Source organism: Ceratotherium simum, chromosome 17 (assembly GCF_057802395.1).
Source record: "Ceratotherium simum simum isolate JZ-2026a chromosome 17, ASM5780239v1, whole genome shotgun sequence".
NCBI classification, from domain to species: Eukaryota; Metazoa; Chordata; class Mammalia; order Perissodactyla; family Rhinocerotidae; genus Ceratotherium; species Ceratotherium simum.
In genome coordinates, this window is record NC_141916.1 from 59,663,322 (window position 1) to 59,687,800 (window position 24,479).

The 24,479-nt window shown below is 47.7% G+C and overlaps 1 protein-coding gene across 1 annotated transcript in view; it reads right to left on the reverse strand.

The window, feature by feature from the left end:
• The window catches only part of CACNA2D4 (calcium voltage-gated channel auxiliary subunit alpha2delta 4), a 119,058-nt gene that overhangs the window by 62,951 nt on the left and 31,628 nt on the right, over window positions 1–24,479 (reverse strand). Inside the window, exons 14-24 of the mRNA XM_087441931.1 lie at window positions 24,012–24,090; window positions 22,117–22,250; window positions 20,217–20,294; window positions 19,341–19,421; window positions 18,698–18,772; window positions 15,517–15,603; window positions 14,908–14,979; window positions 5,549–5,610; window positions 4,092–4,159; window positions 1,783–1,828; window positions 1,595–1,692 (exon numbers count right to left, since the gene is read on the reverse strand). Coding sequence (XP_087298057.1) covers window positions 1,595–1,692; window positions 1,783–1,828; window positions 4,092–4,159; window positions 5,549–5,610; window positions 14,908–14,979; window positions 15,517–15,603; window positions 18,698–18,772; window positions 19,341–19,421; window positions 20,217–20,294; window positions 22,117–22,250; window positions 24,012–24,090 — 880 coding nt within the window. The remainder of the gene's footprint in view (window positions 1–1,594; window positions 1,693–1,782; window positions 1,829–4,091; window positions 4,160–5,548; window positions 5,611–14,907; window positions 14,980–15,516; window positions 15,604–18,697; window positions 18,773–19,340; window positions 19,422–20,216; window positions 20,295–22,116; window positions 22,251–24,011; window positions 24,091–24,479) is intronic.

Here is a 24,479-nt window from a genome sequence, read left to right on the forward strand (position 1 = left end):
ATAAAAGGAGACCAATCCACTTAGTTCCCCCATTATTATAAACACAGCTCATCTGCCCTTTTGAGGAACCCTGAACTTCTGGGAACAAGATGTCCTTATGAACATATGTCTGGAACACATAAAACCATCCTGGGAGCTTGAGGAAGTCACTCGACCTCTTTCAGCCTTCGTTTCCTCAACCTCAAACAACATGTGAGTAGAATTAAATGATTTCTAAGGCTCTTTCCAGCTCTAATGTCCTGCGACATCAGGAGAACCCCTCGGTAACATTAGACTTCATCTGTGTCCAGCCGTCCTCCACCTCAGCTCTCATCACTCTGCTCCTTGATCGTTGCCCTCACAACACGCTGGCCTTTTGCCAGCTCTGTGGATTTGACCTTGCCTCAGAGCCTCCACACATACTGTTCCCTTGATCTGGATGCTCTTTTCCCTTCTCTTTGCATGAGTGGCTCTTTCTTTTCCTTCTCTCTCTTTAAAAAATTTATTTATTTTTATTGAGGTGAAATTCACATAGCATAAAATCAACCAATTTAAAGTACACAATTCAGTGGCATTTAGTACATTCACAGTGATGTGCAGCCATCACCTCTATCCAGTTCCACAACATTTTCATCACCCCCAAAGGAGATCCCATTCCCATGAAGCCACTTGGGTGGCTCTTTTTTATCTTCAGCTTAGCTGACGCCTCCTGACAGAGGTGGGCTTCCCTGACCATCTGTTTAATGCAGGCCCTATTTTTTTTCCCACACAGCACCCTATTCATGGCACTTATCACAATTTGTTATAATCTATATCTACACACATATGTTTGCTTCTTTATTGCGTGGTTTCTCCACCAGATTACAAGCTCCGTGAGAGTGAGGGCCTCATCTGTTTGGGCATCTCTGTAGCCTCAGTGACTACCCCAGGCCTGGCACAGAGTCCATGCTCAGCACAGACTTGTTGATGGAACGAATGAATGAACAAATGAGTGCCCCGTTGGGCCAGCAAGGGAGGCAGAGTCTTCTCTTGGGGGGTGACACTTATGTGACAGGATGATGACCTGCTCCTTCTTCCAAAGAGGAAGAAGAAGGACCATGCTCAAGATGTGGCCCTATGGTTTCACCAGTTGCATTAGCATAGGGGAATTTAAGTTGGCCTGACAACCAGGCGTTAGAAAACACTCACAGACCACAGGTGGTAAGAGGCCATCTGGTCAAATGCCCTGCTTTGCAGGGATGAGGATTTCAGGACGCAGAGCGTCAGCTATGGCCAGGGTGCCACTGCTGTGTGGTGGTAGGGACACCTCTGATGGGCAGGCTGATGGCCTTACACTGTGTGAGCTTCTCTTTGGAACCTTAACAGTGCTCGGGTGACAGAGGCGTAAAGAGCTCCCAGTCCCCGACATGCGGTTACACTCATGCTGCCATAGTTCTAGGAATGCCCAGTCCCCAGCTTGGCCCCATACTGAGGCTGGCTTTGCCTGTTCTCCCTAAGCCAAAGGTGAGCTCCAGAGACAGGGCTGCAGGGCAGCCCGCCCCAGCCCACCCTCCCTGCAAAGTCCCGAGCTGCGGGGCCCCAGAGGGAAAGTCTTCAGTGGGCGGGCAGCACTCACACTCCAGGTCTGGGTCCTCCCCGGTCAGGAAGCGGACCATGGCCTCCAGCTGGCTGAGCTTCCGGTGGTCGGGGTCAATGTCCGTGACGCAGTAGATCCTGGACCCGGGAGAGTCAACGTTACCTCACAAAATTCTGCCTTTCTCTCCCCATTCTCCACTCCTCGTGGGCAGTGACTCTCCCACTCACCAGTCACTCGCCAGGGTCAGATCCGGGTGAAGCAAGTCGTGCAGGCCTGAAACCAGAGTTCGCCCTCAGTATGGTGCACACCACTGTTGTGAGGATGTGCACCTGAATTGTTTAAAACCAAGTGCCGGGAAACTTCTTCAGGGGAGGGGGTCGTTTTATTCTTTCTTGTTCTCAGCTCTGAGTAGAAACCCAACCAATAGCACGGTGCTGGGTTTGCACAGGTCCTGCCTTTGTCCAGGTTGCTCCTGAAATGCCTTTTCTTCCCCTTGCCTCATGTCCAAATCCCACCCATTAGGATCTCCCTCAAAGGAGCTAATACTTGGAAACCAGTGATTTCGGCTTCATTGTACCAAACTGAGCTAGATGGCCAGTCAAAAGACGAGCCCAGAGATGGGCCATGTCTGTTTTGTGTAATCTCTGTAGCATCATGCCCAGCACAGCCCCCACACTGACCACGTGGTCCATACATGTTTGCTGACTGACTGACTGAATGAAAAAATGCCCAACTGAGCACTTACTCAGTGCTCAAAAATAAATGAGTGCTCAATTAAGGTTTGTTAAATTGAAGGAAAGGATGATGAAAAGGCCAAGGGGGCATCTGTGGAGTCACTAAAAGGGGTACTGGACTGACAGACACAAGTACCTTTCCCCACAGGAAGCCCAGGAAGCCCAGTAAAGTCCATGATTCCAGGCCCCTTGATCACTGGCGGGTCTCACCCACATAAGTGGGTGAGGGACAACACCCTTTGTCCCCTGCAGCAATGTAACCAGGGAATGTCTGGGTAGAGGAAGAAAAATGTAGGAAGGAAGAAGGCACCATGGAGGCCTAGGGGATGCAGAGCATCAGCTATGGCCCGGGGGCCGCTGCTGCGTGGTGGTAGGGACAGCTTGGTTGTTTTGGGGACAGCGGAGGACAGGGAAGGAGAGTGTTCCAATGTCATGGCTTTGAAAGGGCAAATGTAGGGGTTACGTGGCAGCCCGTAGCTGGGCACCTAACCCAGCCTGGGTGGGGAAAAGAGGATCCGCCTGAGACAGTTCCCAGAAAAGTGACACCTACGCTGGCACCTGAAGAGTAGGTCCAAGTGAGCTGGGGTGAGAGGGTGGGGGCTGGAGAGGAGAGCACAGCATATGGGAAGACCTGGAGCTTAGTGCATGGAGAGACGAAAAAAATGCAGAAGGTGTTAAAGGTCCTTTAGCGGTGACACAATCTGATTTGGCATTTCTAGAAAGATCCCTCTGGCAGAAGTTCAGAGAAAGGAAGAGGCAGGAAAACCAGCTGGAGGCCGCTGTGGGTACCCAGGAGAGAGGTGACAATGACTAGGGTGGTGGCAGAGTGATGGGGAGATGAAATGCATCCAAGGGATGGTAAAGGAAGAATGGACAGAAAGTGTGAGTTAAATAGAATGGTGACCACATCTTCCGAGGACTTCCTGAGCTACCCCTGAGCCCTGGATGCAGGTTTTGTTCTCTCAAGGAGCTCAGGCAGTTGCAGGTCTCCCACCCTCCCCCGCCATTTCCCACCACCCCCTCAGGTTCACTTCCCAGAAGTTTCCCCCAAAGATATGTTGAAGTCTTAGTGTCACAGTACCTGCGAATGTGCCCTTATTTGGAAATAGGGTCTAGGCAGATGTAACGAAGTTGAGATGAGGTCATTAGGGTGGGCCCTAATCCGATATGCCTGGTGTCCTTGTAGGAAGGGAAAACAGAGACACACAGGGGAGAAGCCCTGTGATAGGGGGCAGACTGAGAGCTGCAGCTACAAGCCAAGGATGCCTGGGGCCACAGGGAACTGGAAGCAGCAAGGAAGGATCCTGCCCTAGAGGCGCTGGAGGGAGAATGGCCTCCAAAACTCTGAGAGAATAAATTCCCGAGTTTAAGCCACCTGGTTTGTGATACTTTGTTACGGCAGCCCTAGTGGACTGGGGCAGATTTGCTCCCTCACCCTTCCCGGCCTCCTGTCTCTTGCCTGCTGTATAGTCTTCTGACAGGTAGAATCAGCTTCGTTCAGAGCACACATCCCCTTGCGGCCCGCCCCCTCTGGTCCAGCAGAGCCTCCCAGACCCTGACAACGCACGCCTGTCAAGGTGCAGGCTTTGCGTTTTTGACGACTGACTGGCAGGTCCTGCATGCTCCGGGTGTCCGGCACACACCGACGGCTCCTCGCCGGGCGGCCCTGCTCCGGGAGTCTGCTCTCAAGCCCGGGACCTGGGAGGCTGCCAAACCGCTCCGCCCCGGTCGGCCTTGCGCAGTGTCCCGGGAGAAGCGGTTTTTCCCTCTGAACCGTCCATCAGGACTCGGCGCCGACCCACCTTCTTCCACAGATGTGTTCCCCAGGAGGATGTGCTCTCCGTGGCCCTGGGAGAGCACCACTCCCAAACTGCGGGGAGAGCAGAGAGCGCACGTGCTCGTCAACAGCGGCGCCAGCCCGCCCCCTGCCTCGTCCTCCCTCCACTCTGCGCTCGCGACCCTTCAGCGCCCCCAGCAGTGCCAGGCACACCAGCCCGCTTTATGCCCCTGGCCTCACAGGTGGTCCCCTCCAGAACGGAGGCGGCACTCTATTTGTTCATCAGCCTTTGTTCCTGAGGAGGACTCTGGAAATTCTATAGGCCAAGAGCCTCCTCAGCTCCGGTTGTAATCAAGATACATCCTGAGCCTCTCACGCCCCCCGAAATGCAGATAGGTCTCGATGTCTCACAGGGTCCTAGAAATAGAAGCGCCCTTTCTCGCCGGGTGGACCCCACCGCCCTTCCTTTCTCTTTCGTAGAACATCGCTTTTGAACCTTCGCTGAATGTCTGAATCACCTGGGAGCTTTAAAAGATACTAGTAATGGGCCTCCCCGTGGCTTAGCGGTTAAGTGCTCGTTCGCTGCTGGCGGCCCGGGGTTCGGATTCCTGGGGCGCACCAACGCACCGCTTCTCCAGCTATGCTGAGGCCGCCTCCCACATACAGCAACTAGAAGGATGTGCAACTATGACATACAACTATCTACTGGGGCTTTGGGGGAAAAAAAACGAGGAGGATTGGCAATAGATGTTAGCTCAGAGCCAGTCTTCCTCAGCAAAAAAAAGAGGAGGATCAGCATGGATGTTAGCTCAGGGCTGATGTTCCTCAGAAAAAAAAAAAAAAGATACTAGTAATTCTGAGTAAATTGGTTTGGATGGGGCTTGGGTATTGGCCATTTTACGAAATTCCTCGGGTATTCTAATGAGCAGTCAGGGCTGGCAACCGACTTTATTGAGAAATGGGGTAATTCAGAGATAAGAGCTATTTGTTTCCTAATCTGCATAACACCTAGAGTTGAATATTTATACAGTTGGAGGGAGCTTAAGAGATCTTCAAGTTTGATCTTTCATCTTACAATTGCTTAAAATTGCATTGCTTTAAGATCTTTAAGTAGATTATGTCATTTAATCCTCACAATACTGCCAAGAAGCAGCTACTATTCTTATCTCCATTTTACAGAGGAGGACTCTAAGGCCCAGAGAGGTTAAGTAACTTGACTAAGGTCATACAGCCTGTAAGAGATGGAGTTGGGATTCAAGCCCAGGCAGTCTGGCTCCAGAACCTGCACACTAGGCTACACTGGCAAAGCAGGTCTAGACAGCAAGTTTCCTGAATGCGGACCTGGGTCTTTTTCTGTTACCACAAAATTGCCAACTAAATATGAATAAATTCATCCCCCAAACCTGAAAGTTCTACCCTGAGCTGTTGGTATCGGTGTTCCACCCTTCCCTCCACCCTGCAGGTAAAACATGGGTCCCTCACCTGAAAGGAGTGTCACTGATGTCTGTGAAGAAGTAGTCATTGGTCAGGAAAAGAACTCTCTTCTGAAAGAGCAGAAAAGAAAAAGGTGCTTGCTGGAGAGGCGAGCGCTGTCCATGCCACCGACCTCCTTGCCTGCCGTCCTCGGGGTTTTGTCACCTCTGTGCTGCTTCCCGACTGTCCCTGACATGCCTCATCTTTTGACGCCCACCGGCAGAATCATTGCCAAGCCCAGCAAACTGCAGCCCAGGGGGCTGCCTGGACTGAAGGACCAAGGTCTGGGCCTATGCTGTCCATACAGTGGCCGCTAGCCACGTGCGGTCATGGAGCACTTGAAATGTGCAGCTGAGGAACTGAATTTCCAAATTTCAGTGGATAGAAATTTAAATTTAGATCGCCGTTGTGGCTAGTGGCTACTGTATGGGACAGTGCTGGTGTGGACAGTGACTCTGGGGCTTGGACAGGACCAGAGAGGAGGCTGCCAGTTGGTGCTGAAAGCTGCTGGAGCTCATGTGTGTACGACCCACCTACAACCTTCCCCTCTCTTGAATACAGAGGGGAGGGAGAGTTGGGGGCACTGTGCCCTCCACTAAACCCCTCCCAGGGCCACATCACTCTTTCACAACTTGTTTTTCCTTTCAGAGCTGCCATCTTCTAGGTTTCAGTTGAATCTGTATAAGTTAGAGCATCAGGTGGGCCACACAGTCGCTAAGGCTGGTTATCAGACAGGTCTGGAATTAAGCCGGCTTGGCCACTTTCCAGCTGTGCGCTCTTGGGGAGGTTACTTCATTTTTCTAGGCATCAGTGTTCTCATTTGTAAATCAGGATTAACAAGAGCATCTCCTGCACCAGGTTGCTGTGAGGCTGTGAGCAGGGTGTTTACAGATGGGGTGGGTACAGGGGAGAGCAGCATTTGCTCTGGGCTCTGATTTTGTATGGGTTGTCCTGTCAGCAGACACAGGTGTGTGTCACTGGGAAAGCCACATGTAACTGACGCAGGGGCTGTTCATACTCCCTCTGCTTCTTTCAGGCTTTTCTTCTTCCCTTTTGGAAATTGGAGTAAGATGTTGGAAGGGACGTAGGGGGACAGGAGTAGCGAAAAAAGGTTTGTTTCTATAGGAAATCGCGTTTGGACCAAACCCAAGTGAACAGTTCTCTAGCACTGGCCCCACCCCACGCAGTGCCTCCTGCCACCCCTGTGGTGGTCAGGTCCTCTCTCCGGTCTCCTCCTCACAGGAGTCACAGGGTGGTCAGAGCCAACAGGGGCAGTGACAGCCTTGGGAGCCTGTGCTCCTAGGTGGGGCTAATTTGGGTGTAGGAACTGGAGCTTATCTTTTAAATGTTTCCTTCTTTTCTTTTTCTTTATTGAAGAAAAAGGTGAAATGCACAGATCTTGAGTGTATCATTCCATTAGTTTTAATAAATATATACAGCCATGTAATTACCTCCCCAACCAAGATGTGGAATGTTTGCATACTCTAAAATCTCTTTGCCTCCTTCCAGTCATCCCCACCCCGCCCCTGGATGGGCGGACTCTGTTCTGAACTCTATCGCCATAGATTAGTTTTGCCTGTCTTTTGCTGGCATCTTTTGGGTCTGGCGTCTTTTGCTCAACATAATGTCTTTAAGATCCGTCTATGCTATTGAGGGTGCAGGAGTGTGTTTCTTTCTACTGCCAAGTAGTACTCCAATGTGAAGATGCACTAGTTTTCTTTTACATTCACCTGTTGATGGGCATCTAGGGTGTTTCCAGGTTCAGGCTACAGTGAATAAAGTTGCTATAAACATTCTTTTTTGCTGGGGAAGATTCGCTCTGAGCCTGTTGCCAATCTTCCTCTATTTTGTATGTGAGCCGCCACCACAACATGGCTGCTGACGAGTGGTATATGTCTCTGCCTGGGAACCGAACCCAGGCCGCCGATGGGAAGTGTGCCACACTTAACCACTAGGTCACTGGGGCTGGTGCTAAACATTCTTGAAGGTCTTCTTGTGGACATATGTTTTCATTCTCTTAATAAATACCTAGGAATGGAATTGTTGTCGTATGCTATGTTTGCCTTTATTAAAAACTGCCAGACAATTTTCCAAAGTTGTTTTATTATACATCCACTGGCAATGTACAAGTTCCAATTTCTCTACATCTTTGTTAGAATTCGGTGTTATCAGTCTTTTAAGTTTTAGCCATTGTGAGGGTGTGAAATGGAATCTCATTGTAGTTTTAGTTTACATTTCTCTGATGACTAAGGGTGTTGAGCATCTTTTCAAGTGTAGATCTTCATTTGTGAGTGTCTGCTCAAGCCTTTAACCACTGGGCCCTGGCACCGGCCCCTGCTTTTCCATTTTCTTAATGGTGCCTTTTGATGAGCAGAACTTTTTGCTTTTGATGAAGTCCAATTTATCAAATTTTATTTTATGTTTAGTGCTTTTGGTGTTTTGTCTAAGAAATCTTTGCATAACCTCAGGTTGTAAAGATTTTCTCTTATGTTTTCTTGTAGAAGCCTTATAGTTTCAGCTTTTACATTGAGGGCTATGATCCAACTCAAATTAATTTTTCTGTATGGTGTGAGATATGGATCAGTGTTTATTTTTTTTCATACATTTATTCAGTTGTCTCAGCACTATTTCTTAAAAAGATTTTCCTTTCTCCATTATTTGCCAAGGTGTCTTTATTGAAAATCAGTTGACAATATGTGAATTTATTTCTGGATTCTCTATCCCTTTGTCTATTCTTATGTCAATACCACTCTGCTAGGTTACTGGAGCTTTACAGTTCTGAAATCAAGCAGTGTGAATCATCCAAATTTGTTCTTCTTTTTCAAGGTGGTTTTGGCCATTTCAGGTCATTTGCATTTTCATATAAATTTTAGAATCACCTTCTTCTATTTACCTTCTCCTATATCTAGAAGAAGTCTGTTCAAATTTTGATTGGGATTATGTTGGATCTATGCATCAATTTGGGGAGAATGGACGTCTATGCAATATTGGCCTTACAAACCATAAACATGGTTACATCTTTCTATTCGTTTAATTTTTTCTTTCTGCAGTGTTATGTAGTTTTCAGTGTAGAGATCATACATGTCTTTGTTCAATTTATTCCTAAGCATTTTATGTTGTTTTGATGCTATGGAAATTGGAACTTAAAAATAATTTCGTTTTCCAATTGTTTGCTGCTATACATAAAAATACAATTGATTTTTGTAATATTGACTTTGTGTTCTGTGAACTTGCTAAATTTATTTATTAATTCTAATAGTTTTGCAGATTCTTGGGATTCTCTATGTAAACAATCATCTTGTCTGTGAATGAAGACAATTTTACTTCTTTCTGTCCAATATTCATGCCTTTTATATTATTTCCTTGCCTTATTGCAAGGGTAGCTCCTTGCAAGTTTCAGTGAAATGCTGAACAGATGTGGTGAAAGCAGACTTTCTTCCCTTGTTCACACTCTTAGGGAGAAAGTGTTCAATATTTTACCATTAAAAGTTAGTTTTTTCATAGACGCCTTTATCAGATGGAGGAAGTTTCCTTCTGTTCCCAGTTAAATTTTGTCAAATGCTCTTTCAGCATCTATTGACATGATCATATGGTATTTCTCCTTTATTCTGTTACTGTAATGAATTGCATTGATTGACTGACTTTTTTGAAGGTCAAACTAGCCTTTCGTTCTTGGGATAAATCTACTATGTGCTATTGTTGCCAAACATCTTCCTCTTGCCTACGTTATAAATTCTACAATACATTGTCAAAATTTTTGCTTTAAAAGTCAGTTGTCTTTTTGAGAAGTTAAAAGAATAAGTAAAGTGCTTATATTAACCCATGTATTTACCATTTCTAGTGCTGTTCTTTTCCTCCTGTATGGAAACTCAGATCTGAGTAGCCATCTGTGTCATTTTTCTTCCGCTTGAAGAACTTCAGCATTTTTGTAGTGCAGGTCTGGTGGTGATGAACTCTGTTCTATTTTACTGGAAAATGTTTTTAATTCACCTCTTTTTGGAAGAATATTTTCTCTACACATAGAAATTTGGGTTACGGGTTTTTCTTCTTTTGGCATTTAAAAAATATTATTTTATTGTTTTTGATGAGAAGTCAGCCATCCTTCTATTATTGTATTCCTCCAGCTTCTTTTAAGATTTTCCCTTATCTAAGAGTTTCAGCAGGTGTACTATGGTGTGCTGAGGAGTGGTTTCTTTTTATCTTGCTTGGGGTTTGCTGAGAGTCTTACATCTGTTGCTGATGGTCTTCACCATAGTCAGCATTATTTTTTCAAATACTGTTTTTCTGCTCCATTCCTTCTCCTTCCTCCGGAACTCCAAGGCATATGTTAGACCCCAGGCAACTGAGGGATAAGTTTTCTTTCTGTTCTTCAGATTGGATAATTTCTATTTATCTATCCTCAAATTCACTGTCCCTTTTTTCCTCCAATCTGCTGTTAAGCCTACCCAGTAAAAATTGCATTTCAGATGTTTTACTCTTTAGTTTTAGAATTCCCACTAGGTTCTCATGGTGGTTTTACATTGTGTCAAATTCATTAAGCTGGAGCTATATTTTCAGACTCACTTCCCTGAGTGGCTCCACGTCAGGGTTGGCCAAAAGAGGAGTTTGCAGGAGAGTATGAGGCAGAAGTGAAGCAGCAGCCATTTTACACACTGAAGGTGAGTACAGTGTATCGGCACTTGCGGCTTGCTCTGATCTGTCGGCTTACCTTCTTGGCATGGGGCAGCAGCCAGATTCAAAGCTTCCTCAGCTGCCACTGGATCTCTTCCTTCAGTTTCTCTGGGATCTGAGACTGGTGAGCGTGCAGTTCCATGCGAAGGGCACTTGCTCCTTCTGTAGTCACCTACATCATTGTGGGTGGTTTTTAGTTTAGACAGATGTAGTTTTTAGTTTGTCCTCATGGGTTCCTGTTTTTTCTCATGGGTTCTAGTTGGTTCTTGCTTTTCCCCACATCTCATCCAGCTTCCCTCCTCAGCTGCTGGCCCCGCTGACCTGGGATGACTTCAAGCGTACCACTAGATGCAGAGACACCAGCCTTCCATAGACTTCTTCACCAGCTCCCACCATTTCATAAGGTCCAGCCCCTATGTTCGTATCACTTGTAGTGGCTCTGCTTGTTTGACCAAACCCTAACCATTTCTCTGCCGAGATTCTCCATGTATTCACTCATTATGACTATCTTTTCCTTTAATTCCTTGTTCATATTTCTCATACGTGCTTTAAAGTCCTTCTTCTAATTCCAACAGCTGGGTCATCTCTGGGTCAGTTTCTAAGGCTGATTTTTCTCTTAACTATGTGTCACATTTTCCTGTTTCTTCATGTGTCCTATAATTTTTATTGTACTGGCTATTGTGAAGAATAGGTTGTAGATACTTTGTCTTCCTCTGAAGAGTGATGATTTTTATTTTAATCAGCAGATAAATGATTGGCTGATAACCTTGAGTTTGTGGAGGCTTGGATTTACATTTCTGTTGGGGTGTGTCTGTTTCAACTTTGTCTTTAAGTTTAGGCTGAATCCCTGGTCTTGAGACATAGTCTTTACTCCTAAAGTATAGCTCTTCTGTGCTTTCAAAGGAAATCCTGAGGTGTTTACCAAGCCTCTCCACCTCGGTGTGACTCAGATTCTAAATTGTCCCCACTACCACAGGCAGTAGCTGAAAGTTGTTGCTTTCCACTGGTGTTTAGAGTCTCCCCTGTGTATTTGCAGTTTAGAGGTCAGCCTAGAATTTGAGAGGAGTCTGTAGACATATGTTAGGGCCTGAACACCTGTGGATCCATTTCTAGAGTATCTCCCCTCATTTTTAGGCACTCAAGGAGCCCAGATTCTGTTCTCTGACACTTCAAGATGGTAATTATAGCCTTCTGCTTGAATTCTAGCTGTTCCATTACAAACGGACTGGGGCATGCCCTTCAGGAAAAAACCCACATAAATGTGTATCTCACCCAGTGTAGTTCTCTTGATTCAAGGGTGGAAGCCCCTTTAACCCTTGTTTCTGCCTCTTTTGGTCACTTTCACGTGCCTTTAAATGTTTGTTTTTACATTTTATTGAGGTTTATAATTGTTATCTACTGGAGTGTTAGTCTAATAATGCAAGCTACTCCCTCATAACTGGAATCAGAACTTTGAGACTGTCTTTTAAGGCTGAAGCAAAAGGAAGAAAGAAGGAGAGAAAGAGAAAGTGTTCCTGAACCCTGTTAGCAGAAAGAGAGGTGGAAAGGTTTGAAAGATAAGAGTAAAGAGATGTCAGGAAAATCTCCTCCTTTAACAGATAGTCTCCCTTTGCCAGAAAAAAAAAAGGTGTGTTTGTGTGTGTGTGAGAGAGAGAGAGAGAGAGAGGATGAGAGAGTGCCACAGAGCACTCTGCTGTTGTCTCCCTGAATCTGATGCATAGGGATTAGAAGGCACTGGAGGAACATGGCGGGAAGCTGCTCTAACTGCCTGTGCCAGCTGCTGGTGTGTGTGTTTGTGTGTGTGTGTGTACACACCATGCACCCAAGTCAGCAGGGTCAACTTGGAAGGCCCCAAAGGCTAGTGAAGAACACTACGTCTGCCTCTCTCCCTCCTTCATGGCTAATTATTTGTTCTAAACTATAAAACAACATGAAAATGATAAAAAGGGTCCTGGATAAGATGCTCCAAGATACTTTGATTTTCTGGTTTGCTCTTTTAAACATGTCCCAGGATATCTGACCAGGATGCTACTGATCAGTTAGCAAAAGGCGAAAGATTTATATGATTTGAAGAGAAACCTGAGTATGATGGGTTAGAAATTATGATGCCTGTTACTCGTCCACATTTTGAGGCAAACAGCCGGATATCAAGGTGGCAAATAGGAGGCCTGCAGGCCAAAGCTGGACTCCTTACAAGTTTGATATCCTAGTTGTCAGCCCAGACTGTGTTGTTAGCATTTTTGGAATTAGTTGCACACATTTAAACATAAGGATTCCTAACTGGATCCCTTAGATGGCACATGCACTCTCCAGGCCACCAGGGTCCCCAGCACCCCAATACCGAGGCTTGTCTGCTTCTCTCACTCACGTTTCTGAACATGGCCTATCTGGCCCCAAAAGTTTAGGAGCTTGTGAGTCCTGCTCTAAGTCATGCTGGGGTTGCTCCTACTGTCCTTGGTAATGCCACCACTGTTGCCTGTATGGAGTTTAGGGGAGATGGAGAAGGGTCTGAATTGATCCGTGGGAAATAAGGATGCATGTAAAATCCCCTGGAGCAAATGACTAAACAGGTTATTGCCTGCCAGGAGGATGGTTTGAATGCTTTTTTTATTCCCACAATGCTTTAAGAAAGCCTCCCTTGGCCTAGACCTGAAGAGTGTTTCTAGTGAGGAACAAGCTTGTCAGGTGAGCCGCACCACTGGCATAGATTGGTGGCAAGAAAACCATGGCACCAAATGTGACTGTTAACAAGGGAAGACATGTAGGGGAGACGGAGCAGTTGGTAGTGAACAAAATGCAGCAACATCGAGGGAGCAGCATCACAATGGATCAGAGCAGCGAGAGGCTGGACACTGCTGTACGGCCTTTATCCCAGCACAACGTCCTGCACACAGTGTAGGCACGGCAGCTTCTGGGCATGAGTGTAAAGAGATGAATGATTAAAGAGGGCCGAGTTGTGACATAATGGGGTAGAGGGAGAGGAGGAGACAATGAATTTAAAGAGGGAATAGAAGTGCTATTCTAAAGAGACTCCTGGGAAATCTCGAAGGCTAGTGAGTGAGTTGAGAATTCAGGGCCAATCCTACAGAAAGGCCTTGTACAGTGGTGGCTAAAAGTGTGTGGTCTAGAATCAGATACATGTGGGCTTTGCATTTCATCATCAGGGCAAATTTTTAGCCTCTGAATTTCCTCATCTGTAAAATGGGGATAGGATAGTATCTGCTTCATAGGGTTGTGAGTGTTAAGTGAGCGAATACTTATAAAGTGCTTAGTCTAGTTTCTAATAAATGTTAGCTGCCATTATTATTGTTATTATTATTATTATTACTAGTAGTAGGTGTAAGGCATGAACGCCTATGAGCTATAACATGTCCATCGTGGTCATGATCATGATTATCATCACCCTACTTCTTTATGTTAAAGCACCCATGTGTCAGGAAGTCTTTGCTAAATTGCAAATTTAACCTGGATGGTTTATTAGCAGCAATGAACAAATTTTGAGGGGATGGACAGAGGTTTCAGGAGAAGTTCGGACTGCGTGGATCTGGTGAGGACTCTCCCTTGGTAGCTTTGGGAAGTGTGAAGGCAGCGGGAAAACACTGGGCACTGGGAGGAAAGGATGGAAGACAAACCACATCCACAGCATCCACTTGTCTCGGATGTAGTACAGCCACGCTCAAATGTCTTCAAGATGCCGTATGCCATGTGCAGCTTAAATTTTTCCTTATAGCATGAAAACCAGTCCTGCCTTAAATGCTCAGGCTCTCAGAAGGAGCTGCTGCAACTGGTGGTCTGACATCACTGATACTGCCCAGTCTGCCTGAAGGAGGCCCTTCTCAGCTCAGAGCTTACAAAAAGCAGGCAGATGCCATAGAAATATTGGTCCCAGGTACTGGGCCCAGTGAAAATCAGCCCGTACATCTAAAAGGAATGCAATGAATTGCTTTTCCTTCCCCATGCTTTCTTGTCTGGCTTCCACAGAGGTCTGTGTTGTGGAAGAACTTGGGTCCAATTGTCACAGACAGATGCTGGTGTTCTTTTAGCTGAGGCAGATGGGCAACAGGAGGAGGAGGTGGGGTGGCTGTTAGGGGAGGAGGTGACATTTGTAAATACGTCAAGGGACAATGCAAATTCAGTGCAAATGCATTGGAACCTTTTAAATGAGAAGATGAAATGATCTTTTATAAATGATGTGCATGTCTGTGAAGACAGCAATGGTATCAGTGAGGGTATCGATTCTTGATTATCTGTGGTTACAGTGGATGAAAATCAGCTACAAGGAATAGCAATTATTTTCACCTTCTTCCCATAGAACATGTTTTACAAGAGGTGCTAACAATTTGCAAAATCAACTCTCACTTTTCTCCTTTCCATCATAAACAACAAAAGGGCCAAATAGCAGGCAGCATAAGGACGAAAGAAGAGTTGTAAATGACATGGGCTAACCTGCTGCCTCACTCAAGAGTCTCCAAAGAGCAAGCATTGATGTGAGTGGTAGCTCCTAGGCCAGATGTTTCTCTGGGGCTGATGTGCACTTGGATATGCTCTCCAATCAAGCCCTCTGGGTGACAGCAAGCACTCAAGTCTTAAGCTCTAATTTGGATAAGTCCAAGTCCCTTGTCACCACCCTAAAGCTTGATTAACTGTGATGCTGCCTCCTGGGACCAGACCCTGGCTCTTTCTCTCAAGCACCTTACCCCTTTGTCCAGTGGAACCTTCACATCCATGGAGAGAGAGCCTGTTTCCCCGTTGATCATGGCTGTTCTCAGCTTTGAGAGGAAAGACAGTGCTGTTAGCTCCTTGGCTTGTACTGGAGGCAGGACGGCAGTGGGCTTTACTGACCAGATTGGAGGTGATACCTAGGGACACTTTTGGTTCTTCCCTTTTTCCTCTGAGCAGAACACCAGGAGGGAACATACACCTGATCTAGGTTCCTTTTAGCTTATAACTCTGGACATTCACCAAGATAATGCTCCAAAGTGGACTGATGCATGAGGGCACAGAGCGTCATACTGAGACAATTTTCTCTAGGATGAGCTATAGACACCAAAAGCCAGACTAAAACATCACTAGAACTCAGACTCCGTAGCTTATAGACATGATCTCATTCAGTCTCAGTAATCCTCTGATTCAGGAAGACATTGTTATATTTTTAAAATTGTTGAAAGAACTGCCCATTATGGGAATTGCTTCTGGGCTTGGAAAGGCCCTGTTTGAGAGGAATAGAGTGACCTGGGACCTCACAGCCACGCAACTGACCCATGCAGTGGCTGTCGAGCCAAACAAGCTCTTCTTTCCCCACTCACGATTTCGGCCTGGTCCTCCCACTCCACTTCAGAAAGATCCACGCTGTTGTAGTTAGGTTTGGGCTTCAGTTTCTTCCCCTCCCTGTACTGGAGTGGGCAGGTCAGGAAGAAAAACACCAGGTTAGTGCAAGGCCCCGCTCAAGCGCCGCCTCTTCTCTGAAGCCTTTCATTTCAGGTATACTCATAAAATCAAGGTTATCTGGGCCGAGCTTCCATCCAAGGCAGAGCTTCCCTTGCCAACATTTGTGACAGATGGTCTCATGGCCTCTGAGTGAACAGTTCCCATGATGAGGAACTCTACTTTGTGAGTCAGCTTGTCATAGCTTTGGACAGCTCTAATGGCTAGAAAGTTCTTCCTCACACAGAGCTGAAATCTGTCTCCCTGTAGCTTTTACCCATTGGTCGTAGTTCTTTCTGCAGCTACACAGAATGTCTTGCACCTGACAACCCTTGAGATTTTCCAAGGTGCTTGTCACTCCTAAGACTTCACTTCTCCAAGCTAAACATTCCCACTTTACAGACGCCTCAGCTCCCTCTGAAAATGCTCTACTTTGTCAATGTCACTCCCAAAACGGAGTGCTTAGGACAAAAGTCAAATTTCAGATGGGGTCTGACCAGTGTGGTGCAAGGTGTGACCTGTATGGACCAAATATCATAGAGTTCTGACTGCTGCCTCTGATTCTGTGGACTTCCTGGACGGCTACATTGCCCTGGCAGCTCAAATTGAGTTTTCAGTCGATTGAATCCCGTTGGCCTCCCTCATGTGATGAACTGTTAAATTACATCCTCACAATCTTACATTTGAGCTTTGAGTATATCGCAGAGCTTTCCATGCATCCCTAATATATTTCATCTTAGTTTCAGCCCATTGTTTTAGAGGAATACTTTCTGAATACTAATTTTCTCATGTGTATTAGCCATACCTTCCAGACTTTGTGGCATCTGCCTTCTGTGTTTTCATCTTGTTGATAGAATTTTTGAATGGGACAGAGCCAAGGACAGACAGATTCTGCATTTCCTAATAAAGACCTCCCTCCAGCTTGACACAGAGCCATTAATCAACACTCTTTGAATGTTATTATTGTTTTCTGGCCCTGATTTCTCTCTCTCTGTCTCTGTCTCTATCTCTGATGCTAAGACAGATATCGTCAAGTCATCTGCTATTAGGTCTTCCCAGGTTAAGTTTAGTAATCCTATCAAAAAAGGAAAGAGGATAGTTTATCATCAGGGTAGGTTAAGAATTAGTCAGAGGGTCTACTTTTAGCAGAATGAGGCCCTGCAGGTGCTTGAATGGTTGAAGTCCTTCTCGTATCTGGCTTCTGTCAGTTTTTTTTTCAGGAAAGTATCCTTATTCTTGCCTGGCCAGGAGATGTGTAGGATAACTGCCACAATAGTGGCCCCCTTTCATTCTTCCCTTTTCTTCTCCTCATCCACGCTTGGAGGATGTTCCCATTCTTGGCCTTACTCATGTCCAGACTCATGACAAAGAGCGCTGACCTGCCGTCTTTTACACTGGATCTGTTTCTTTTGAGTAGGGTACGACATTCTTCATTCACTGCCATTTCCTAATTCCTTATGATACCTGAAAGATCATCTTTAGCTCCTCTAATTAAAACCAAAATTCCACTTGTTAATTACTCATACTTTGGGCACTGACATAGAAAGATTTAAGGCCAAAAGTATGTCTCTTGACACTCTTTCAATTTATTACTAGGCATATCCTCTATTATTTTCCTTTTTTAAACTCTATTATTGTTCTCCTTAATGCCTATCATAAATTAATAGAGCTTTCCTTAGGAATCTCATTATGTTGGTTTTACCGTATCTTTTGTTATGTTATAATGTTACATGGTACTATTCTCTAATTGTTTCATTTGTGTAAGTCTATTTGTGTGTAGTCTACTTCCTTAATTAAATGATAAACTTCTGTTTATAGCATTCTTCAGAGCATTATAAGGGTAGGCACACAGTAGGTCCACAATATGAGTTGATTGGTTGAAGCCTTATATTCTTCTAGATTACATTGATGGAGACAGATGGGTTTCTGACCAGTGCCCCTTAATTCTACAAGTCAGTTTCAGGATCACATATTTATTGTTTCTCTAGTGAGTCATTTTGTTGGCACTGGGGCTGCCCCAACAGAACTCATTGGTATAGGTCAATGACCCATTATGGGTTCAGATGCTTGTCCAGCAGAGCCTGAATTGGGAAGACAGAGTGGTTTCCACCATGCCCTGATCTCTCTCTACTCTGAACCCCTACGTTTTGCCCTAAATAGCTCAATCAGTTGCCTTGTGGACACTCAGTATCTATCTGAACTAAATGGAATGGAGTGTGGCTTAGACTATTCTCTCCAAATGGCACCCAGGGCAGATGAGCCCCTGAGGAAGTTCTCGGAAAGGGGCTCTGCTAGCTACTGTCCTCAGGTACCATCCTCAATTTAGTTATGAGACTGATAGAGGGGAAAGGGCTAAATTCCTCTAGGACTTTAACTCTCCTTTCCCCGCTGCCCCCAACAGTCACACTGAGAGGTGTGGCCATTTTGCCATGGACAGTGGCCAATGCCGTGACCAGAGGCAGCAGGGAGCCCTTAGCCCTGGAGGCAGAACTTTTAGATAAAATGATGCAACTTTCTCTTGGCCTTTGGTTGTACGGTTGAATGTATGTGAAAATGCCCACAGCCCCTGTATCAGGATGGAGGGAGCTGGGAAGGAGGCAGGAGCACTCAGAAACACATCCCAAGACAAACTCAGAGGAACCTCAGCTCTCCTGCCCCCCACCTCTCATGAGATTCCTCCCCTGACATTTTTATTGTTAACTTAACGTTCACACCCCCTGAGGTGGGCCCCTGGAGTTGATACTGCTGTCAGACTCCAAGAGGGAGTGTGGAGCGGCTGAGGCAGTGACTGGAACGTAAGAGGCTGTGTCCTACAGGGAATACTGCATTCTTCATTACATCCTCTCGGACCATTCATCAGTCAGTTTGTGTATTTTTGCCTTGTCTCTCCTGCGAGATTATAAACAATTTGAAAACAGGGACCATGACTTAATTTTTCCTTCTCGTATTACCCATTGGGTTCTTAAATGGAGCCCAATATGTGTTCATTGTTTTAACTGTTTTATGAACTACCCCCAAATCCCATACAGTTAAAATCCCAAGGCAAATAAGATCTGTACCTACCAGGGGTCGGAGGTCAGGATGTGAGAGGATGTAACCATTGTTAGTGTTCAAAAAGGCGTATCCATGCACTCCAAGCTATCAAAGACAGGGATTGAGGGGCATTAGACCTGTTGTGTGTGGTGGAGCCCTGGAGTTGGGAAGGGCTTTGGGGCCACAGGATGGTAAAGGTGGCAGCTCACAGCAGTGACTTTTTCAAATAGGAATATGACTGAGCCAGTGCCATGCCTCCAGCCATTAATTCTGACTTCCTTTCCAAATTCTGCAGTTTATGGCAACCATAATAATGCATATCACTACCTGGCCTCTTTCCCACCACTTGCTCTAGGTGCTTTGATGGTGTAATCTCATTGGTTCCCAAAACAGGACTACATGGCATGGAGGAGCAGATTGAGAAACTGAGGCACCAAGAAGGGAAAGAACTTGCTGAAGGCCACAGAGCAAGTCAGAGCTGGTGGTGACAAAGGGTCCCAGGAGTCCAAGCCACCGTTATCATGCTCAGCGCCTGCACATCTCCAGGGGTAGGAGGGCCGGGCCCCATTCCAGCTCGGGGCGTGGCTGCACTGCCTGCAGAGAGGCTCCTGAGCCTGGGGGCTGGCTCCTTGGGTGCCTGTGAACGCTGCTCAGGGCCCTGACCCAGGCTCACCTTGTACCGGGGCGCCAGCTTCATCAGCTCTCTCAGGGCCACATCAGAGCCCACCACACCCAGGAGAATGCCATGGGATCGCTGGAAGGACAAACACCAGGGTCAGGGGGAGACTGGCTTCCCCACGCACAGGGCCAGACTGGACCCTCGGCCTTCCCAGAGCCCAGAAGAGGAAGCCACTTAGACCTTACGTGATCCTTCCTCTACAGTTAGATTTTAGGCTGAGCTCCCTGGGAAAAACATCTAGAACCTACCAGAAGAGGCCCCGGGAGTAATCTCAGCTGCTGGGAAGATTAATGTCCAGTATTAATATTTAAGTTGTAATATTTAAATGAAACACAAAGCTGAATGAAATATTAATTTTCATAGCAGAAGCTGAAGTATCACAATCCAAGGGACTCTAATCTATGGGTGCTCTGAAACACACAGGCCTATAGGGAAACTTTTCCTGACCAGATGGAGGATGGAAGGCTCTAGAAATACCCTCACCAGAGGCCTTTACTAACAAGTTAGAGACTGCCCAAACTGGTAGGTCAAGTGTGGTATTGTGGGAAGGCTGGCAGGCAACCCCTCCAGCCCTGGCTAATCCCTGAAGCAGTGGTCCCAAGTGCAGAGCAGTGGGACGGTCCACTGGTGAGCAGAGTCACTGGGGGAGCTTTGGGAAATACTGACCCCCACTCCCACCCCTCACCCCACCCCCTCCTGACCAAGAGATTCTGATGTAGCTACTTGGGCATAGGGCCTGGAATCTGCACTTACAACCCACCCAAGGTGGCTCTGTTGCCCAGCCAAGTCAAGAACCATTGGTCTAAAGATGCTGGCTGATGGCACCAAGTTCTAATCCCTGCTGCAGCTTCTCAGAGAGCAGCCACTCACCGTCTCGTTCTTCTTGCTGAAGACCGGCATGGCCACGGTGGTGAGGAGCATCAAGTTCTGTGCCTGCGAGGCGAGGAGCTGTCAGGAAAGAAAGAGCAAAGGCCAGAGGGCTCAGAGTCCACAGTGCGGAGGATCCACAGTCACCGATGTCAACTACTACTCAGTTCACCTCCCAACGGGAGGAAGAAACCCCAATCAGGGTTTCCTTCTTTGCTAAAGGACTGCTGGCAGAAATGCTAGAGGAGAGAGGTGGGCTGGAGAGGGGACGGGGCTGACGTCACTTAGCAAGGCAAGTCCTGAGCAGGGCGAGTCTCAGAATCCCGGAGCCCACAGCCCAGCTCCCAGGCACGCCCACTAAGCTCTCTTGTCTCGGCCACACCAAGGATGAGCGCTAACCCATGGAACAGGCCCATCCCTGCATGCCCAGAAACAGAGGTTTAGCACAGCAAGAGCTTTTCCGGAAATCTCTGCTATGGACCCAAGGTTGGCACAAACTACAGCCCGGGTCACTTAAGAGGGAGGGGGACATTGACGCAGAGCCACCTGCAAACACAGCGCATGCAGGAGGAAGCACAGGGCAGGCCATGGTGTAGTTTCAGCCGGCCTGCAGGTCACCCCTAGCACACATGGGACAGATCCACCGCCTTTCCCCACTCAGAGCGCCAGAGCCTGACCATGCCCCGCCTCCGAGGTGGCCCTCCTCCAGGATTGCCGCATCTCCCTGTGTTGGCTCCTTCAGGGCCCTCGGGGGGACTCCCCACAGGCACCCACTTTATCAGAGGAGAGGCCCTGACAAGCAGTGTGTGCAGGCATGTGTACTGAGTCTGACCTTCGTCAGGATCAACTGAGGGAGGCTGCTGAGGCATGCAGTCTGCAGCAGCCTTGCTTGGAGAATGAAGAACTTTCTTTTTAATTGAATACCAATTGAATAATTGAATTTGGCATATAACATTGTGTAAATTTAAGGTGTACAACATGTTGCTTTTACACATTAGTATACTGTAATATAATTGCCTTTGTAGCGATATTTATCACATTACATAATTACAGTATAATATTGTTGTCTATTCATTATACTGTGCATTAGGCCTCTAACCATCAAGTCTCTCCCCCCTTGCGCAACTGATTTTTCAATTGAGAGTTCGGAAGTAAGGTTTTCTGAAAGTGAGTGGTTTCAGCTGACTAGAGTTCCACTAGCCACTTGGACCAGGAGGACCTTGGGTTGGCCAAGGGGATAGCAGGAAGGGGTCTGGGTACCTGATGACCAGGGAGCTCCTCATCAGCTCTGGGCCGGCCACTTCTGGACTTTGCCATGAGAGAGAAATATGCTTCTCTTTTACTTAAGCCACTATTTTCAGGTCTCTCTTAATCCCAGCCTGATACATCATCATTGAAGCAGGTTGCTGTGTATGCGATATGATTTGAGAAGTGCCAGGCAGGTCTCTCTTCCCCCAAAAACATCTTACCTGACATTCTCCCTTCAAGGTCTACTCCTTTGTGTACGTCATTGCCTCCTACAGGCAGTCTCTTTGAAAGTGCAGGGGCCCAGCAAGGGGGACACTTGATGAAGCTATAGTATCTTGAATTACTGGTCGACTCCTTTCTTCTCGTAACAGGTGCAAGAGAAGGACGTTGAAGGAGGTGAGGACAACAGGACGGAGGGAGGACAAGTTTGGAGCAGAGGGGCTCCGTCCATGGAGGGCAGCCCTGGGCAGGTCTGCTCACAGGGTTTCTGGGCCTCTGGGGGCAGCATAGAGGCAGTGGACCTGCTAGTGGGTCGAGAGTGTCCACCCCCTTCACAACATTTCCCAAGGAGATGCTCTGCTCACCCCTCTCCTGACCCAGGAAGTCATCTCTTACTCCCTGGGGTCCCCAGCTCTGGAGGGGGCCAGGGCCCCACCTTGCTGTCCATGTAGGCTTCCGTCCAGGTGATGTCGTGGTCATGGTTGATGACCATGGGGCGGCTGAGCACGTGCAGGTACTCCATCACGTTCTCCTGGGCGTCTGCCAGTGTGGAGATCTGTGTGTAGTAGCCTGGCGGTGGGGAAAGGTCACGTGGCTGTGGAATGCTCAGGGCTCCACTTGGAACCCCTCTGCAGGGCCCACATCCTCTCCTCCAGCTGCTGACGGCTCACAGTGGGCCCCTCACTGGGAGCTGCCCTGGGCCACAGGGAACTGCTTCCCTTAAGGGTATCCCTCTCCCAGGAGGCAGCTGGAAGGCAGTGGTGCTGATGTTGGCTACAAAGGCCCAGCCCCTATCTCGACTTGGGAGAACTCTGAGGGGCCCTACCAGCTCCAGAGCTGCCATGGGAGCAGCAGGGCCTCAATTGCAAGGGCCTTGTGGGTCAGTTTCCTCTCCAAGACTGCCCTTCTCACTTCCATACAGGGCTATCTTCCAAGAGCTCTCCCGCCTGCACGCAGCTCCGTCTCAGGGTCCATTTTCAGGGAGCCCAGTCAAGGACAGCAGTTCACAAGCTCCCACCTCCTTCCTCTGACCTCTGTCCTTCCTCAGTTATGGGGAGGGGTGCCATAGCCTCTTTGCTGTAGCCACAGTGATATTTAAAAGAGCAAATGGCTTACAAGGCTATGAATGATTTAGCACATTTACCTCTCTGGTCTCGTTGCTCATCACCTCCCACAAAACATTCATTCCATGGAAAAGCTTTCAGTTCTCAGCGTGCCTCTTGTTTCAGACCCTTTGAACATGCTATTCTCTCTGTCTGGAACACCCTTCCCTGCTCTCTATGTCTGGCTGACTCCTACCAGTCCTTATGTCTCAGCTTAGACACCCCTTCCTTCAGGAAGCCTTCCCTGCGACCTCCAAAAGGGGAAGTGCCTCTCCCATTGCTGCCCCGCCCTCCTCACACCCGTGCAGGAGGTGCCCCCCCGCCTTCCCACACCTGTGCAGGCGGTGTCCTTCTGCCCTCCCCACACTTGTGCAGGAGGTGCCCCTCCGCCTTCCCACACCTGTACAGGCGGTGTCCTTCTGCCCTCCTCACACCTGTGCAGTTGGCGCCCCTCTGCCCTCCCCACACCTGTGCAGTTGGCGCCCCTCCGCCCTCCCACACCTGTGCAGTCGGTGCCCCTCGGCCCTCAGTGCATCTCAGATGATATCGTCATTGACAGTTCCCTTGGTTGTCCCCCGCCCCGGACAGTAGCAAGAGCAAGGACCACAGTTGATTCCCCAGTGCCTGGACATGTTGTGAAGAACACAGTAGATGCTCAATACGTTTTGATTGAATCAAGAGGGCCCAAGTTGGCACTGCAAAGCCCACGTCTTGGGTTCTGGCCAGAGACAGAGAAGACTGTGCAGGCTGAGTATGCAAAACATACTCTAAAGAAAATGATGACCTTCTGCTTTTCCTCTGGGAGTAGAACCAGAGTAAATGGGGATAATTTGCAGCAAGAGGAATAAGAGAGAACTTACATTTAAAATGTGGGTCCCACCCCTGCCTCACTCTGTTTTCTCCACTGTGGTTTGTAAAAGGCTTGATTTGGAGAGACAGTTCTCTCTTCTGCAAATACTGCACCGATGACCTCTAAGTTTCATTTCAGGTGACTTTATGACTTAGACTCCCCGCAGGAGTAATCAAGCATTTCCTCAGGCTTTATGGAGCAATCTATATTGTGTCTTGCTTTTTCCAACTTAGAAGGAGGGGCAGATACTGTCATCCTCAACACAGCCCCGCTCCTCTGTAAAGCCCCAGGCAGAAGCTATGGCTCCACACGTCTGGAGACGGGGATGGGGTGACGCCATCCCACTGTGCTCAGGCGCTCTGCTCACAGGACACCTACCTTTGTTGTTGCATGCGATCCACCTCATGCGGTCAGCAAAAGTCACTTCTCTCCCGATAAGGTAAGTGAAAACTCGGACCTGATCCACAGGACACAGGGTGACTCAGCGGCCACGATCCCGGGCCGTTGAGTAGCGCCAACGTGAATTACACGAGTCTTACACATCAGGTCTAGCTTTTGGCTGTCTGTGGGTGCTGCACTCTCACCCTTTTGGACCAGAAAGGACCCCGAGACCCAGGCAGCAGCGGGACTTGCGGGGCCATGGTGGACATGGGGCAGGTGTGGGGTGAAGGGTCACAGCCCGCGGTTTCCACGTCTCACCATCATCTTCTCATCTCCCCTCTGAGCCCTCTCACAGGAGTCCTCTGTGCCTAGGGTCACCATAATTATGGAGCACCAATCTGGGACACGCACTCTGAATTTACTAACGGGGCTAATGAGGCAGAACACTTGAACTCAGGGCAGGCC